The sequence below is a fragment of the Rhamphochromis sp. 'chilingali' genome (assembly GCF_963969265.1).
Source record: "Rhamphochromis sp. 'chilingali' genome assembly, chromosome: 11".
NCBI lineage: Eukaryota > Metazoa > Chordata > Actinopteri > Cichliformes > Cichlidae > Rhamphochromis > Rhamphochromis sp. 'chilingali'.
In genome coordinates this window covers 1,097,322-1,114,179 of record NC_137938.1, presented here as the reverse complement: position 1 = coordinate 1,114,179, position 16,858 = coordinate 1,097,322, and the positions used below count along the sequence as shown (strand labels likewise).

The 16,858-nt window shown below is 42.0% G+C and overlaps 1 protein-coding gene across 1 annotated transcript in view; it reads right to left on the bottom strand.

Moving 5' to 3' along the window:
- grik2 (glutamate receptor, ionotropic, kainate 2) overlaps positions 1-16,858 on the bottom strand; it is a 346,902-nt gene that overhangs the window by 232,200 nt on the left and 97,844 nt on the right. The window contains exons 5-6 of the mRNA XM_080897244.1: positions 12,578-12,759; positions 1,863-1,916 (exon numbers count right to left, since the gene is read on the bottom strand). Of these exons, the coding sequence (XP_080753370.1) occupies positions 1,863-1,916; positions 12,578-12,759 (236 nt within the window). The remainder of the gene's footprint in view (positions 1-1,862; positions 1,917-12,577; positions 12,760-16,858) is intronic.

Below are 16,858 nucleotides of genomic sequence, written 5' to 3'. Positions count from 1 at the left end.
TCGCCGTCGTCTGGTCCAACCTCTGCGTCAGCGCCTGCTTCGCCGTCGCCTGGTCCAGCCTCTGCCTCAGCTCCTGCTTCGCCGTCGCCTGGTCCGGCTCCGTCGCCTGTGGCTGGCACGCCACCGCCTGGTCCGGCTCCGTCGCCTGTGGCTGGCACGCCACCGCCTGGTCCTGCCTCGTCTGGTCCTGTGCCCACCGGGCCTCGGCCAGTGCGCCTGACACTGGAGAGCCACCGCTGCCTTCCGCGCAGTCGGCCCCCTGAGCTGCTTCGCCGTCCCCTTCGCCGCCGCCGTTGCCTTCCGCACGGCTGGCCTCCTGACCGGCTCTGTCACCTGTGGCGCCCGCCTGGTCGGCCCCCCGACCGTGTGACCCTTGAATTCTTGTGCCCGTGGGCTCCGGGTCGGCCTCCTGAACTGCACCGCCACTGCCTCCCGCATGGACAGCCTCCTGATGGGAGATGGCGTGGCCTGTTGGGTTGCCGCCCTCCGGGCCGACCCCCTGAGCTATGTTTGGACTGTTGTCACGTGCTCCAGTGTTTTTTGTTGGCTGTTTTTTCTTTCTTGTTCTGGTCCCTCCGTCCTGGTCCCCCGCCGCCCGCCCGGGCTCGGTGGTCTGTTTCTTTTGGTTTAGGGCTGTCTGGAGCCAGCCCTTGGTGGGGGGGTGGTGTCATGGTCCTGGGTCATGTGACCCAGTGTGTTATGCTTAGCCTATTTTGATGTTTATTATTTGTTTAGGTTCTCTAAGGTAGTCCAGCCATTTGTATATATCACCCCTGCATTACGTCTCCCTTGCCCTTCGTGTGTTTATGTCTGTGTGTCTTGTACTGTCAAGTTCATGCTGTCAGTTATGTCACCTCCCCCTGTACTATGTCTCCCCGGTTCATGTCTCATGTTTCCTGTTTTACTTTGAAGGCCTGCATTCACTGTCAGTGTATTCAGTTTTACTCCTCCTGTCCTGTTGTTAAGTTCATGTGTGTCAGCTGCGTTCCCATGTGTGGTCACTTCCCCTGATCATCCCTCATGTGTATTTAGTCTCTGTGTTTCATACAGTCTGCGTCGCGTCGTCTATGTTACCACCCCCTGTGTTCCGTATCTCCAGCCATAGCTTTGCCTTAGTTTATGTCCAGTTTAGGTTTCTGTTTAACTATTACTCTTATGCTGCCCTCACTCTGTTTTGTTCCTTTCATCAGCCAGAATAAAAGGCTCGCTTTTGTTTAACTCCACTCCTGCATCCTCCTGGGTCCACCACACACATTTCCGCACGGTCTGCCTCCGCAGACCGTGACAATCTGTCCTCTCTGTCCAAAATGTGAACACTGACATCCTCAAAGAGTGACCTTTGACCTTTAGGTGCAGATGGACTGCTGAGTCTTGTAGTCACAAGACTACACAAGACTGGAAGACTCAGTCAGAAGGCGACATACTTTGTATGTTACATACATACCATAGCTCAGGGTGGAATTAGTAGCACTTTTTACACAGTAAGACTAAACTATTAATCAAGAAAAAGATGAAAAAGAAGAACAATGAACAAACAATAACAAAAAGAGGAAGCAGAAAAAAGGAGGAAAAATATGATGGAATGAAGAAACATTTGGAAGATGATTCATATTAAAAGATATCATCAGCTGATAAAGGAAGGATAAACCAAGAGAAAATAAGATGTTACAAAGTAGTGTGATATTATTTTCTTTGGCTCTGGAAAATGAATCACCCACTGAAAGAAAAATAAATGAAATGAAGATTGAGAAGCTGCACCATCTAATGTTTTGACCATGCAACAAATCTTTATGGCGATATGGAACTGTGAGTTCGATCTGATGAAGAAATGACTGTGCAGGACAGTCTCTGACTCTACTTACCAGTGTGGTAAATATATAGTGATAGTACTCTGTCATCATCCCCATGGCAAGAGCCTAAGAAAGACAGTGACAGAAGGGGGCACATTGGGAGAGATTTATAAATAAATCAGGAAGCAGATAAAATGTTTTGTCATATTCTGCACACACACACACACACACACACACACACACACACACACACACACACACACACACACACACACACTGTTTTGTAAGGCTACATCGCTGTGTTACCATGTAATGTGAGAAGGCATATATTGTGCTACACTGCTTTAGCCCAGCAAAAACACAACCATGCGAGGCAGGACACAGCGCCCAGGGTGATCATACATTTAGAATACTGCTAAAGTACAATATGCATAATTCTGTGGAACATCTGGAACATTAGCATCACCAAACTAACATTCACAAGTAGTATTAAGCACTGCAGAGTGGAGCTATTGTAAAAGAGCTGCTTTTGTTTATTTTTATTTCAAAAAATCAAAAACATATTTTTCCAGTGTTAAACTGTTTTCAGTGCGTGAAAGTGTAAACATGGTATGTAAAACGATTTAACATTTCTCAATAACAAAGCAGTCTGCAGAGTACTAATCCCTGAATATGCAAAGGTTTGTGTTACTGCATTATGTCATCACAAAGACGGATATGTTCCTGTAACAATAAATACATCTTCTAAAAGCAAAACCAAATGTGCTCATTGTGCTTGTAGCACACAAGACTCTGAGTCTGAATGTGGCACATTTTCATGTAACACTTTTCTTCTAGTGAAAAAATAATCTGACTTCTTACTGTCATACTCTTGAGGAAAAAAAGTTCAAAGTTGTTCTGCGAGATTGTTTTATGATCTATTAGATGAATAATTACTATAACGCCTTGCCTCAGTTGTTCTCTTCTGCTCCCAGCATCAACAGTGAGCAACAGCCCTAGCTAATAGTAGCCTAGAAATAGAGTCAGCTAATCACTGATGTTAACAAACAGCAGACATTAAAGTAGCATATAAGGATCAGCCCATGTACCAAACTCTATATAAGGACACCAAAGCGCTGATGTGGTTTCAAATTTTTTTTTACCAGTGAGAATCTGACTGTGTAAGCAAGCAAAAACCAGCCAGCTGCTAAACTGGACATCAAGCCCTTTGTCTGCGTTAGCATCACCAAAGAAAAAGCTGCACTGGACTAATAAAGGCTCTCTAGCCAAACAGATATTTGGGGGTCAGCTCAGCACAGCATTTAATCTACATTTGTATGTACAGTCATGGCCAAATGTTTGGAGAACGACACAAATTTTGGTTTTCACAAGTTTGTTTTTATGATAACAATTTGCAGAAGGTTGAGAAGAGTGATCAGATGAAATGCAAAGTCCTTGATGCTTAATCCGAACAAACCCATCACCACTGCACTTCATCGCTGCCATAGAAAGACCTGCTGAGATCTTTACAATAATCTTCTCATTAACTCAGTGAGAATGTTGATGAGCACAAGGTTGGAGATCATGATGTCATGCTGACTGGATGTGTTAAAAGGAAGGTGATGCTTGAAATCATTGTTCTTCATGTTAACCATGGTTAGCTGCAAAGAAACACGTGTAGCCATCATTGCGTTGCATAAAAACGGCTTCACAGGCAAGGATGTTGTTGCTACTGAGATTGCGCCTAAATCAACCATTTATTGGATCATCAAGAACTTCAAGGAAAGAGGTTCAGTTGTTGTGAAAACGGCTTCAGGGCACAAAAGAAACTCCAGCAAGCACCAGGGCCGTCTCCTAAAGATGATTCAGCTGCAGGATTGGAGTGCCGCCATTGCAGAGCTTGCTAGGAATGGCAGCAGGTGTGAGTGCATCTGCACGTACAGTGAGGTGAAGACTTTTGGAAGGTGGCCTGCTGAGGTAAAGTCATTTTCTCTGATGAAGCCCCTTTCCAATTGTTTGGTGGCTGTAGCTCAGGTGGCAGAGCAGGTCAGCCACTAATCAGAAGATCGGTGGTTCGATCCCAGGCTGCCTCCTGGCTGCATGCCAAATATCCTTGGGCAAGATACTAACCCCATGTTTACCTACTGTTGGTGGTCAGAGCGCCCGGTGGCGCCGGTGTCCGGCAGCCTCGCCTCTGTCAGTGTGCCTCAGGGCAGCTGTGGCTACAATGTAGCTGCCATCACCAGTGTGTGAATGGGTGGATGACTGAATGTAGTGTAAAGTGCTTTGGGGTCCTTAAGGACTAGAAAAGCGCTGTACAAATGCAGGCCATTTACCATTTGTTTGGGGCATCTAGAAAAAAGATTGTCTGGAGAAGAAAAGGTGAGTGCTACCGTCGGTCCTGTTTCACCCAACAGTAAGGCATCCTAAGACCATTCATCTGTGGGGCTGCCTCTCATCCAAGGGAGTGGGCTCACTCACAATTTTGACAAAAAACACAGCCATGAATAAAACATCCTCCCACAGGAACTTCTTCCAACCATCCAAGAACAGTCTGGTGAGGAACGATGCCTTTTCCAGCCTGATGGAGCACCGCCCCATAAGGCCACAGTGATGACTTAGAGGCTCGGAGAACAAAACACTGAAATTTTGGGTCCATGGCCAGAAAACTCTCCACACCTTAATCCAATTGACAAATTGTGGTGAACCCCAAAGAGGTAAACAAACATGACATACAAAAACCCACTAATTTTCACAAACACCAAGCATTATTACAAAAGAATGGGTCACCATCAGTCAGGCCCAGAAGTTGATTGACAGCATGCCAGGGCGAATTGCAGAGGTCATGAAAAAGAAGGGCCAACACTGGTCAAATATCGACTCTTTCAAAAATGTGATGTAAATGACAATAAAAGCATTTGAAACGTATGAAGTGCTTGTAATTAATAATTATAATACATCACAGAAACAACTCACACAAAGATCTGAAGCAGCAAACTTTGTGAAAACTAATATTTGTGTCACTCTCAGAACTTTTGGCCATGACTGTATGTATTTATTTACTTACATGATATGTTAGCTGAACATTTCAAGGGTCAAGTTGCTTTATTAGCTAATTTTATCAGCTATTCATTACCAGGTTCAGGCTAGAAAACACTACATCTAACTGAAAATGCCTTTCGTTTTGCTCACTGAATGCATAAAGCCAAATGTTGATACATTTTTCCATTAGTAAGTTGTGTTTTGAAAAGAAGTAATATATTTGTAATTGCTAGTTGCATTCAAAGGCTTAGACAAAGACAAAGAGCATAAAACCTGGATATCTGAAATAGAGCTTCTACTAATTCATGGTGAAAAGAGTTAGTATGAGAACAACCCTTGAAGAAATGCAAGCATGTCCAACTGATCATGCATAACATGTTGGACAGATGTTATATCCCATCTGGCCAAGCACCCCTGAAAGTGTGAGAAGGCGTGGTAACGTGCAGAACACAACTCCCACAAAGAGAGGACAAGACGCTTAATGTTCTTTAAATAATGTCACGGCTTTGTAGACAAAGCAGGAAGACATATTTGTATGTGAGCTGCAGACTTCCACATTATGATCTTGTTAATAGTTTTACATCTTCACTGCATACAAAAGAATTACTCATGACAGATATATCATTACATCTATGTCTGTACAGGCTGTGAGTCATGGTAGTGTAAGGAGTGCGGAATGAAAGTGACTGGACTGTTTCAGTTTCTTGAAGCTGTCGTCAAAGAAGCTTCTTCAGTTCTAAAACCAAATGGTGAGAGTCCCAGGTATTTAAATCCTATGGGGATTGTCCCTTAACCTCCTAAGACCTGAACTCTTCCACAGCAGCATTTTTAATTTCTCTTTGATATTTGGGCTGATTGGGACCCGATGAATGTAAAAACAAAGAATTACCAGATTTTTCTTTTTACCTTATTTTTGTTTTTAAGAAAATTAAGAGCCACATATGAGGATATTTGTTTAAAATGTTGATAGAACAGTAGCAGTATAATGTCCTCGTACGTGGATATCAGTCCCATGTAGAACATAATTGAGTATTTTGAGTATCGGCAGCACGGTGGCACGGTGGTTAGCACTGTTGCCGCACAGCAAGAAGGTCCTGAGTTCAATTCCACCAACAAAGGAGTGGCTCCGTAAGAAGCATTTGAAAGTCCTGGAGTGGCCTAGCCAGTCTCCAGACCTCAACCCCATAGAAAATCTGTGGCGGGAGTTGAAAGTCCGTGTTGCTCGGCGACAGCCCCAAAACATCACTGCTCTCCAGAAGATCTGCATGGAGGAATGGGCCAAAATACCAGCTGCTGTGTGTGCAAACCTGGTAAAGACCTATAGTAAACGTTTGACCTCTGTTATTGCCAACAAAGGTTATGTTACAAAGTATTGAGTTGTATTTTTGTTATTGACCAAATACTTATTTTCCACCCTGATTTACCAATAAATTCTTTACAAATCCTACCATGTGGATTCATGGATTTTTTTTTCACATTCTGTCTCTCACAGTTGAAGTGTACCTCTGGTGCAAATTACTGACCTCTGTCATCATTTTAGGTGGGGGAACTTGCACAATCGGTGGCTGACTAAATACTTTTTTGCCCCACTGTAATTGGTTAATCCAAATTGCCCATAGGTGTGAATGTGCGAGTGAATGTGAATGGTTGTCTGTCTCTGTGTGTTGGCCCTGCGACAGACTGGCGACCTGTCCAGGGTGTACCCCGCCTCTCGCCCTATGACAGCTGGGATAGGCTCCAGCGCCCCCCGCGACCCTGAACAGGATAAGCGGATGCGAATGGATGGATGGATGGATGGTGATGTCCACATATGTGGACGCCAGGTCCTAGGAGGTTAAGAGGGTCGTTGACCCACTTTTGAGAATTTGTCTCATCACATAAGCCAAGTTGTGATAAAGGTGTGGGTCATTCTCAGCAGAGGTCTGAGGTGAAACCACTGTGAGCCCTTACCTCATCCCATCATGTGACCTATTGAGATCATCTTGTGCAAAATGTGAGTGGGCATTAAGGGCCTAGAAAGGGATCTCAAAACCTAATTGTTGTTCCATTTGTCATTCTTTTTTCCCCCAAGTTGGTGTCAGACCTTCTTTTCTCTCCATATTCACTGATTTGATGAAGGCGCAGTTGGGATAACCACATGTTGTAAGGGCTTTCTTTGCAGCGTCTGCCTGGTGTTGTAGCATCCTGATTACTCCTAAATTATCTGTCCATGAAGCCAGATAACACACACCAATGAGTTAAACTGCAGGAATGTCTTAAAGACATAAAGACCTGGATGGCCGCTAACTTTCTGCTTCTTAATTCAGATCAAACTGAGGTTATTGTACTCGGCCCTGAAAATCTTAGAAATATGGTATCTAAGCAGATTCTTACTCTGGATGGCATTACCTTGGCCTCCAGTAACACTGTGAGGAACCTTGGAGTCATTTTTGACCAGGACACGTCCTTCAATGCACATATTAAACAAATATGTAAGACTGCTTTCTTCCTTTTGTGCAACATCTCTAAAGTTAGAAATATCCTGTCTCAGAGTGACGCTGAAAAACTAGTTCATGCATTTATTACTTCCAGGCTGGACGACTGTAATTCATTATTATCAGGAAGTCCTAAAAACTCCCTGAAAAGCCTTCAGTTAATCCAAAATGCTGCTGCATATTTTGTTCATACTTCATTGGCTTCCCTGATAAATCTAGATTCAAAATTTACATTTTTATAATCACCTATGAGGTCTTGAATAATCAGTCCCCACCTTTTCTTAAAGACCTCATAGTACTGGATCACCACCACAGAGCACTTTGAGACTGTTGTGCTTCCTTGGGCTTTTAAAAGTAGAATGGGACCAAGAGTGAAAACAGATATAATTATATAATGAAACTTGTATGTTTTGGATACTTCCTAAATCAATATATGAAAGTGATGAGAAACGAGTAAATCATATAAGCCTTATATGATTCACTATATGAAGCAAGCTAAGGCTGATGCAAGTCTTTTCCTATTTCTTTTCCACATGGGTTCAGCCTCCAATCCGCTTCTGTGGAACCAGAACATTTTAGGTCTGCTTTTAACATTGGGTTTAAAACCACAACGGACTGAGTGTTTCTTCTTCACTCAGATTTTTTCACTCACTCAAATTATTTGTTTTCTTTGTATTATCATAGAGTCTTTACCTTACAGTATCAAGCACCTTGAGGCAACTATTGTTGTGATCTGGCACTAAATAAATAATAATTTATTTAATATAAAATATTATATTATTTAGTTTTTTAAATATAACAAAATCTGGTCAGCGGGGAAAATTTGGTTTGCATCAACTCCATTTTCTATTTTATGCTGAAGTTAACATGAAAATGAGACTTCTGTCATGCTTATACTCAGTATGACTCAGTCTCCCCTCGCCTGCTGTAACAGCCATACATTCTACTGGGAAACAAAATTCAGCAGTGGTAATAACACCTTTACAAAAGTAATGTGTTTCCAAAAAAAGAACCTCTACTCTGTATTATTCTGTTATGATCCGAACTAACTGTGTGGCTATTGGGTTTGGATCATCAGGAGCTGCTTGTATGTGTCTGTGCTGTGTGGTGATGACTGTATACTCCATTTGGGATTACCTACTCCGGTACATAAACAAACCACAGACTACAGCTGTGCACAGAGGATGTATAAGGGGACAGGAAGGGATGATGCTGCTGCTAACAGGTGAGAAACCTTGAGAAACACTCCACAGCTCAGTCTGAAAACCAGCCCAGCCTCAGTGGAGACTCACATAGTACAAAATCCTGGATGTGCCAGAAACGTTTTTCTTTGGGGAAAAGAAAACAAACTAACAGAAAAACACATTCAATGAAATGAAAGTAGCTGTTACACATCAGTATTAACATGATTAGAAGAAGAGTCGCTGATATTTCTGGAGTACTTACATTACATTTAGATTAACTTAGATTTAAATAACAGTCCAATCACATTTTTTCTCAATCAATTGAAAAACGCAAGAACAACCAAAAACTAACATAACTGGACATTTGTCAAAGCTGGGAAGGCTCCTAAAGAAAGCTCCAGGTGATCCAGGAGAGAAGGACAAACTCAGTGATCCCGTACGTGTCAGGGGTATCAGAAAGGTTGAGACACTGTCTCTAAACACCACGTCTCTCTGGTTTTTGAACCCAGAAACACAAACTGGAAGTATTGGTTCCATGGGTATTTGGACACCTTCATTGCTATGAGTACTTATAACTAATTGGTGAGTCACGTAATGAGAATATCAGACGTTCAAACCTTTCATTACTTGTCATTAGCAGTGATTCTTTCTGACATTATTAATGAAAGGCAACCTTGACCTTCCCCAGCAATCTAGCAGTATGACACTGATTAAAAACCCTGGGAGAGTGACAGAGAACAGGAATTGAATCGTGTCGTCCTCAATATTTTATAAATCTTTCAGGCAGGAGAATTATGAATGCTTGTTAAGTGAGTTACCACAGTCCTGCAGTTTAATTCAATTCTGTGTTATTTATATTAACAGCTGCTTTAAGATGCCGGCAGCACCAGTCTGTTTTTACACTGTAAAATCTAATATTCTGTTTAATTAAACATATTAAGCAGACTGAACTCAGTTTTTATCAATTTGTTATTAGAACTCAGTTTAAGTACTTTTTTTCAAAGAGCTGATTAACTCAGGTTATTTGAGTTGACTTAAATTAACTAAGTAAGCTGGAAATTTTTGCTTCTCATTGTGGAAGGATAAAACGATATGGTTTGAAAATGCCACGTCACTACCTTCCTCCTCCCTCGCAGTGTTGCCAACTCCTCAGTAAGGAAAATCGCTATTGGCTGTCCTAAAAGTTGCTAAATGATGTACGTTGTAGTAGAGAAACATAACATCATGTAAGGATGAGTAAAAAACGTTTATTTAGAACTACAGATTACATTTCTTTTAGCAATTATTGTTTTTTTTAATGTCACAATTCCAACCCTGCTCCCTTATCCGGGCTTGGACCGGCAAAAGTGACCCGAAATAGGCGCTCTGGTGGAGTTACTTTGTGTGTGTGTTTAAGTGGTTTTAAACCTTGTGATCCACAAAACAGCATAACAGTAAAAGAAGAAATGACTGCAGTACAGTCAGTGCAGGAGCAGCGGCTTCACTCATTCGCTCATTCATTTGCAGTTTGGAGGCATTGGTCCAGTGCTGGCTGGATGTCACTGATAGATAAATATATAAGAGAGTTGGGTTTGATTAGTAGAATCTTTAGTGTTTTACTGATTGAATAATTACTTAGAATCCTGCTGACATATCGGTACAAAAGCTGAGTGTCTGCAAAACGAGCAGCTTCCCCCGACTGCTTTTACCCCGTCAGATAGGTGCACATCTGAATTTGAACTGAAAATTGAATCTTTACTTTGAACATGTTAAATATTCTCATGTTAAACTCTGTGAACTGCTAAGACAGATTGCCCTCTCTTTTGGGAAGTTGGCCGCAGCCGATTGACCGCAGACTGTGGCTTCCTGGACGGGGGGGTCAACCAGTGCTTTAATACAATATAATCATAACTAAAGTTTTTTGGCTGTGATTCCTCAGAGTGGATAAACAAACATGATAACAGGAGACTGCAGTTAGATAAGCGATGAATAAATATTGCAGGGCTGAGTGAGTGAGGGTTGAAATATTGAACCAGAGCAGAGTTGATGATAGGACATGTAGAGAAGGTCGCTAGCTGTCGACAGCAGAGGCGTACGCTCAGTTGAACTGAGCAGAGTCCAGTCTGTGCAAACTACACTGGAGCAGAGTCTCAGACCTACAATGGGTTACAGGCCTGAAAAGCAGAAGCGGTGAGGTTAAAGGTTATAGACTAACATACAACAGGGTGGATGAGAAAGAAAGGCTACAGGTCCAGTGAAGAGGAGGTGGGCAGTGTGATAAACCTTCACCGTTTCACTTCTATAACTGATTAGAAATGTATTAAAATGTGTTTCTTATTTTGTATTTCTTGTAGCCATGACATGTTTCACAGTTCCTTTCAATACCTACTTTATTTTAACTCATTTGGATACCATAAGTTATCCAAACTTTTTCAAAATGACCTTCTTCAAAATTAAATAATTTAAAAGTTTCATTTAAGTAAGTGTAGGTTAGTGTTGTTTGTCATACCTGTTGCTTATTATTGGGTCTAAAATACATTTTATATTTACAAAGTAAAACAATAAAACTTCATCTTAAATGCTTTTTTTTGTCAAATCTTACAAACTAGGCAAACAACCAAACTTCTAGAGATAACTTTTTCGGGTTGTTTGACACAGTGAAAATGACCCACTCTGGCAGTTTGTGGAGTGGAACTGTGGAATGGGTCTGCTGTCGCAGGCTAGCGAGCCTGGAAGTGGAAAGAGATGAAGTGGTTGAGAGGTGCCAAATTCCACCATTCCCGCCTCCCTCCACTGAGATGACCATCTCACAGCCCTGGATGTTGCTGCATTGCAACAGTGGTTTGCAGATGCCCAGACTATAATAATAATAATGGATTGCATTTATATAGCACTTTTCAAGGCACCCAAAGCACTTTACAATGCTACTATTCATTCACTCTCACATTCACACACTGGTGGAGGCAGCTACAGTTGTAGCCACAGCTGCCCTGGGGCAGACTGACAGAAACAAGGCTGCCATGTCGTACCATCGGCCCCTCTGGCTGTCACCAGTAGGTGAAGTGTTTTGCCCAAAGACACAACGACCGAGACAGATAGAACTGGGGATCGAACCAGCAACCTTCCGGTTACAAGCTCATCTTGTAACCGGTCGCCCAGGACTACAACTTTATCCTAATGCAACACTGCCCAAAAGCAATGTAAAGAATTTGAAGTGTGGAAATACTGGAACCGGCTCACAAACATCAATACCGTTTTAAATACATCAAAATAAACTATTGTTTACATTGTGATGGCTGCAGTTACAGCCACACATCGTGGGTAGCATCTACCAAACATCACAGCGCTACAATAGAAACTCTTACATCACACTACACTTATATTTGTCTCTCTTTAAATATAGGATTTAATTTACAGGATAGTAAAGAATTGGTTTTGGTTTAGAATTAATTTATTTCTACAATCACATTATACTGTATTCTCAGTTTATTTGCACAATGACGTAAACTAGCACCACTGAATGAACAATGGGCTGTGAGGTCATTTCCTTGATTCTGTGTTGTGCCATCCGCCTCCCCAGAGGTTGTTTGGTTTCTCCGATGTATAACTCCTGGGAATCCTCCTGGCACTTAAGAGTGTACACTATGTTACTCTATTACCGATCAACAAAGCTGCAGTCAGCTGAGACTGAAGAAGTCCCCTGATGATGATGATTCTGAAAACATCCAGATGAACAGAATCAACCTTTTGGGATAGTTTCAGTCAGGTTTTTGTGTGTTTGCCCCCTTTTTGTGTCTTTGTGGGCTGATCAGTCACTATTTAAGTTTCCCCTTTGTCTCGTTGGGGTAGGTCAGTTTGTTTGGGGTGGCAGTGTTGTTTGTTGAGTTCAGTTACTCTGACATCTTTTATGGGCCCAAGATTTAGATTTTTTGGTTTAATTTAAGTTTGTTTTTCGACTCTAAGCTGTGCCTGACTTTGCTTTACTGCTCGTCCATCACAACATACAAGTTGAAATTGCAGGACAGACTTATTTTAAACTGTTCAGCTGTTACTCAGTTGGTTAGGAACTGAGAGTTTTTGTGGTTATTTTATTTAGAAGAGGACAAAATACAACAACAAATATTCGTACCTGCTTCAGTATCCCAGCAGCCATTTCGTGGCCACAGTCAAAGATAATATGAAACTCCTTTCCCCTTTTCATCTCCTTTAAGAGTGGCTTTGCATCCTTGGTTTCTGCAGGCAGCTGCCGAATCTTTAACCGGATGTTGTACCGTGAAGGCGCCTTTATAAGCTCTTGCAAACGAATCAGACCTGTGAGAAAAAGCAGAAAGACAACACACATTTGAACAGTTTTGTTCCTCCACTATTTGCGGACGTCCATGAGGACGATCTATTTTCCAAAAGGACATTTTAAATGTATGTATCTTTCCACAATAACTGTGGTTACAACTTTATCTAATTGATTTGGCAGCAGCAGTTATAATCAGAGCAAGAATAAGAAAGCTGCAGGGATGTTTCTATTGGCAGTTCTTTCTAGTGTCGTGCATTTCTCTTCAAAATCTTTTTCTTTCAGCATCGTTGTATTTCCCTCTCAGTCTCTCTGTCTTTCACAGTGTATCAGCCCACATCACAGCAGGATCAGTGTACTTTAATCCAAACACCACATATATTCGTACACATCAGTACTGCGTGTAACAGTCTTCATGCATCATGAATGAAATCATAAATGTCATACAGTGGGGCAAAAAAGTATTTAGTCAGCCACCGATTGTGCAAGTTCCCCCACCTAAAATGATGACAGAGGTCAGTAATTTGCACCAGAGGTACACTTCAACTGTGAGAGACAGAATGTGAAAAAAAAATCCATGAATCCACATGGTAGGATTTGTAAAGAATTTATTGGTAAATCAGGGTGGAAAATAAGTATTTGGTCAATAACAAAAATACAACTCAATACTTTGTAACATAACCTTTGTTGGCAATAACAGAGGTCAAACGTTTACTATAGGTCTTTACCAGGTTTGCACACACAGTAGCTGGTATTTTGGCCCATTCCTCCATGCAGATCTTCTGGAGAGCAGTGATGTTTTGGGGCTGTCGCCGAGCAACGCGGACTTTCAACTCCCGCCACAGATTTTCTATGGGGTTGAGGTCTGGAGACTGGCTAGGCCACTCCAGGACTTTCAAATGCTTCTTACGGAGCCACTCCTTTGTTGCCCGGGCGGTGTGTTTTGGATCATTGTCATGTTGGAAGACCCAGCCTCGTTTCATCTTCAAAGTTCTCACTGATGGAAGGAGGTTTTGGCTCAAAATCTCACGATACATGGCCCCATTCATTCTGTCCTTAACACGGATCAGTCGTCCTGTCCCCTTGGCAGAAAAACAGCCCCATAGCATGATGTTTCCACCCCCATGCTTCACAGTAGGTATGGTGTTCTTGGGATGCAACTCAGTATTCTTCTTCCTCCAAACACGACGAGTTGAGTTTATACCAAAAAGTTCTACTTTGGTTTCATCTGACCACATGACATTCTCCCAATCCTCTGCTGTATCATCCATGTGCTCTCTGGCAAACTTCAGACGGGCCTGGACATGCACTGGCTTCAGCAGCGGAACACGTCTGGCACTGCGGGATTTGATTCCCTGCCGTTGTAGTGTGTTACTGATGGTGACCTTTGTTACTTTGGTCCCAGCTCTCTGCAGGTCATTCACCAGGTCCCCCCGTGTGGTTCTGGGATCTTTGCTCACCGTTCTCATGATCATTTTGACCCCACGGGATGAGATCTTGCGTGGAGCCCCAGATCGAGGGAGATTATCAGTGGTCTTGTATGTCTTCCATTTTCTGATGATTGCTCCCACAGTTGATTTTTTCACACCAAGCTGCTTGCCTATTGTAGATTCACTCTTCCCAGTCTGGTGCAGGTCTACAATACTTTTCCTGGTGTCCTTTGAAAGCTCTTTGGTCTTGGCCATGGCGGAGTTTGGAGTCTGACTGTTTGAGGCTGTGGACAGGTGTCTTTTATACAGATGATGAGTTCAAACAGGTGCCATTCATACAGGTAACGAGTGGGGGACAGAAAAGCTTCTTACAGAAGACGTTACAGGTCTGTGAGAGCCAGAGATTTTCCTTGTTTGAGGTGACCAAATACTTATTTTCCACCCTGATTTACGAATAAATTCTTTACAAATCCTACCATGTGGATTCATGGATTTTTTTTTCACATTCTGTCTCTCACAGTTGAAGTGTACCTCTGGTGCAAATTACTGACCTCTGTCATCATTTTAAGTGGGGGAACTTGCACATCGGTGGCTGACTAAATACTTTTTTGCCCCACTGTACATGTAAATTCAACCAGTTTTCAACTGAAGCATAAACAACTCTTGTTTTTCACATAATGAAAACATGTTTGGCGTTTTCAGGACATCTGATTTTGTTGTTGTTGCCTGAAGTTTTGGGGCACTTTTGTGTTCTTCATTATTACTGTATTACTCTGGCAGATTATTTATTATAATTATTATTACCCATCCATGCATCCTCTCCTACTTATCCAGTCCAGCCTCACCCGGCTCCCATAGGATGACAGGCAGGGACCTGACAGATCAGCAGCTTGTTGCAGAGCTAACACAGAGAGCCGGACAATCATTCACCATCATATTCAGAGGCACCGATCAAACAAACAGCACTAACTGCTTGTCTCTGTACTGTGGAAGTAACCCGGAGTTTTACAACATGCATTTCAACTCATAACAGCAAAGTCTGGTAGTTATCCACTCAAGCTTCAGTTTTGTTGTATTTTTATCAGTTTACTTTGTCAAGTGCTGATGAACGTTTCTGTGGAGTAAAGAGTTTACTTAAGAGAAAAGCTTTTTCACTGAAACAGAGCAAATCTGCAAGATATCATGATAGAAAAAGGTTTTTAATAAAGGGTCTTTTTAACATTAATGGTAACGTATACTCAGAGTCGATCACTCCTCATTAGAATGATACAAGCATTAACCCCACGGTGTGAAGGGTTAGCTAACAGGGACAGAAAGAGCTGAGTGTTAAATTGCTATACGCTGACACAGCACAGTTTCAGACAGGACGCTTGGCTTTGGTATGATAACAGACTTTATTGTGTCAGTTAAAGCAGACATCAGTATGAAAATAAACCATCCCTGGTCACAACTGTAAGGTAGCACCTTGTGTTAGAGGGGTCTGGGTTGATAATTACAGCTGCTTAGATAAATCTGAACCAGTTACAGGCTGTTTCCAGTCCAGTCGATGTTGGTTTCTTTCAACCACAACCATAATTCTTCTGAACATTAACCAAGTACATTTTGTGCTTGGTTATGCCAAATTACTTCATTTAATATGTATGACCTGCTTTCTTTCTTTCTCTCTGTTGCCCACCTGTACAACCTGGTGTAAACAATTCCAAATATTAGGCTGCTATCCTGAAGAAGGGGCTGCAGAGCTGGAGTTAAGCAAAGAAGTAAGAACCTTTGGGAATGTGAGACAATGAGATGACTGGGCGTATGTATGTGCTTCACAGAAACATGGCTGCTTCCACAGTGCAGCAGCACCTCACTTCAGAACTTTTTGGTCAGATAGAGATGTTCATTTGAGTGGCAGGAACAAAAGATTAAAACTGTTAGTTACTGAAAGTCATGCAATCCTGCATATGTTACTATGAAGGAAGATTTCTGCAATATTGCACTGATAGCTTTTACAATACCTCCACATTACTTGCAGAGGCAATTCTCATTAGTCATTGTTATTGTTGGCTTCTTGTTTAATGACAGCCTGTATCCATAAAGGCTTTTGCGAGTTTGACAATTGAGACTTAAAGACCCTTCAGGACTGTTTTGAATCTACATGTGGAGAAGATATCATCTGTTTGACTGGATGGATCACAGACTATATTAAATTTAGCAAAAATACCACTGGAACTGTATGTTGCCTGTGAACAACATCCTTGAAAGAGTAGTTGTCAAACAGCTAACAGATCATCTGCAGAGGAATGGTTTATTTGAAGAGTTTCAGTCAGGTTTCAGAGCTCAGCACAGCACAGAAACAGCTTTAGTGAAGGTTACAAATGATCTTCTTATGGCCTCTGACAGTGGACTCATCTCTGTGCTTGTCCTGCTAGACCTCAGTGCAGCATTCGATACTGTCGACCATAATATCCTATTAGAGCGATTAGAACATGCTGTAGGTATTACAGGTACTGCGCTGCAGTGGTTTGTATCATATCTATCTAATAGACTCCAGTTTGTGCATGTAAATGGAGAGTCCTCTTCACACACTGAGGTTAATTATGGAGTTCCACAGGGTTCAGTGCTAGGACCAATTCTGTTTACATTATACATGCTTCCCTTAGGCAGTATCATTAGAAGACATAGCATACATTTACACTGCTATGCAGAT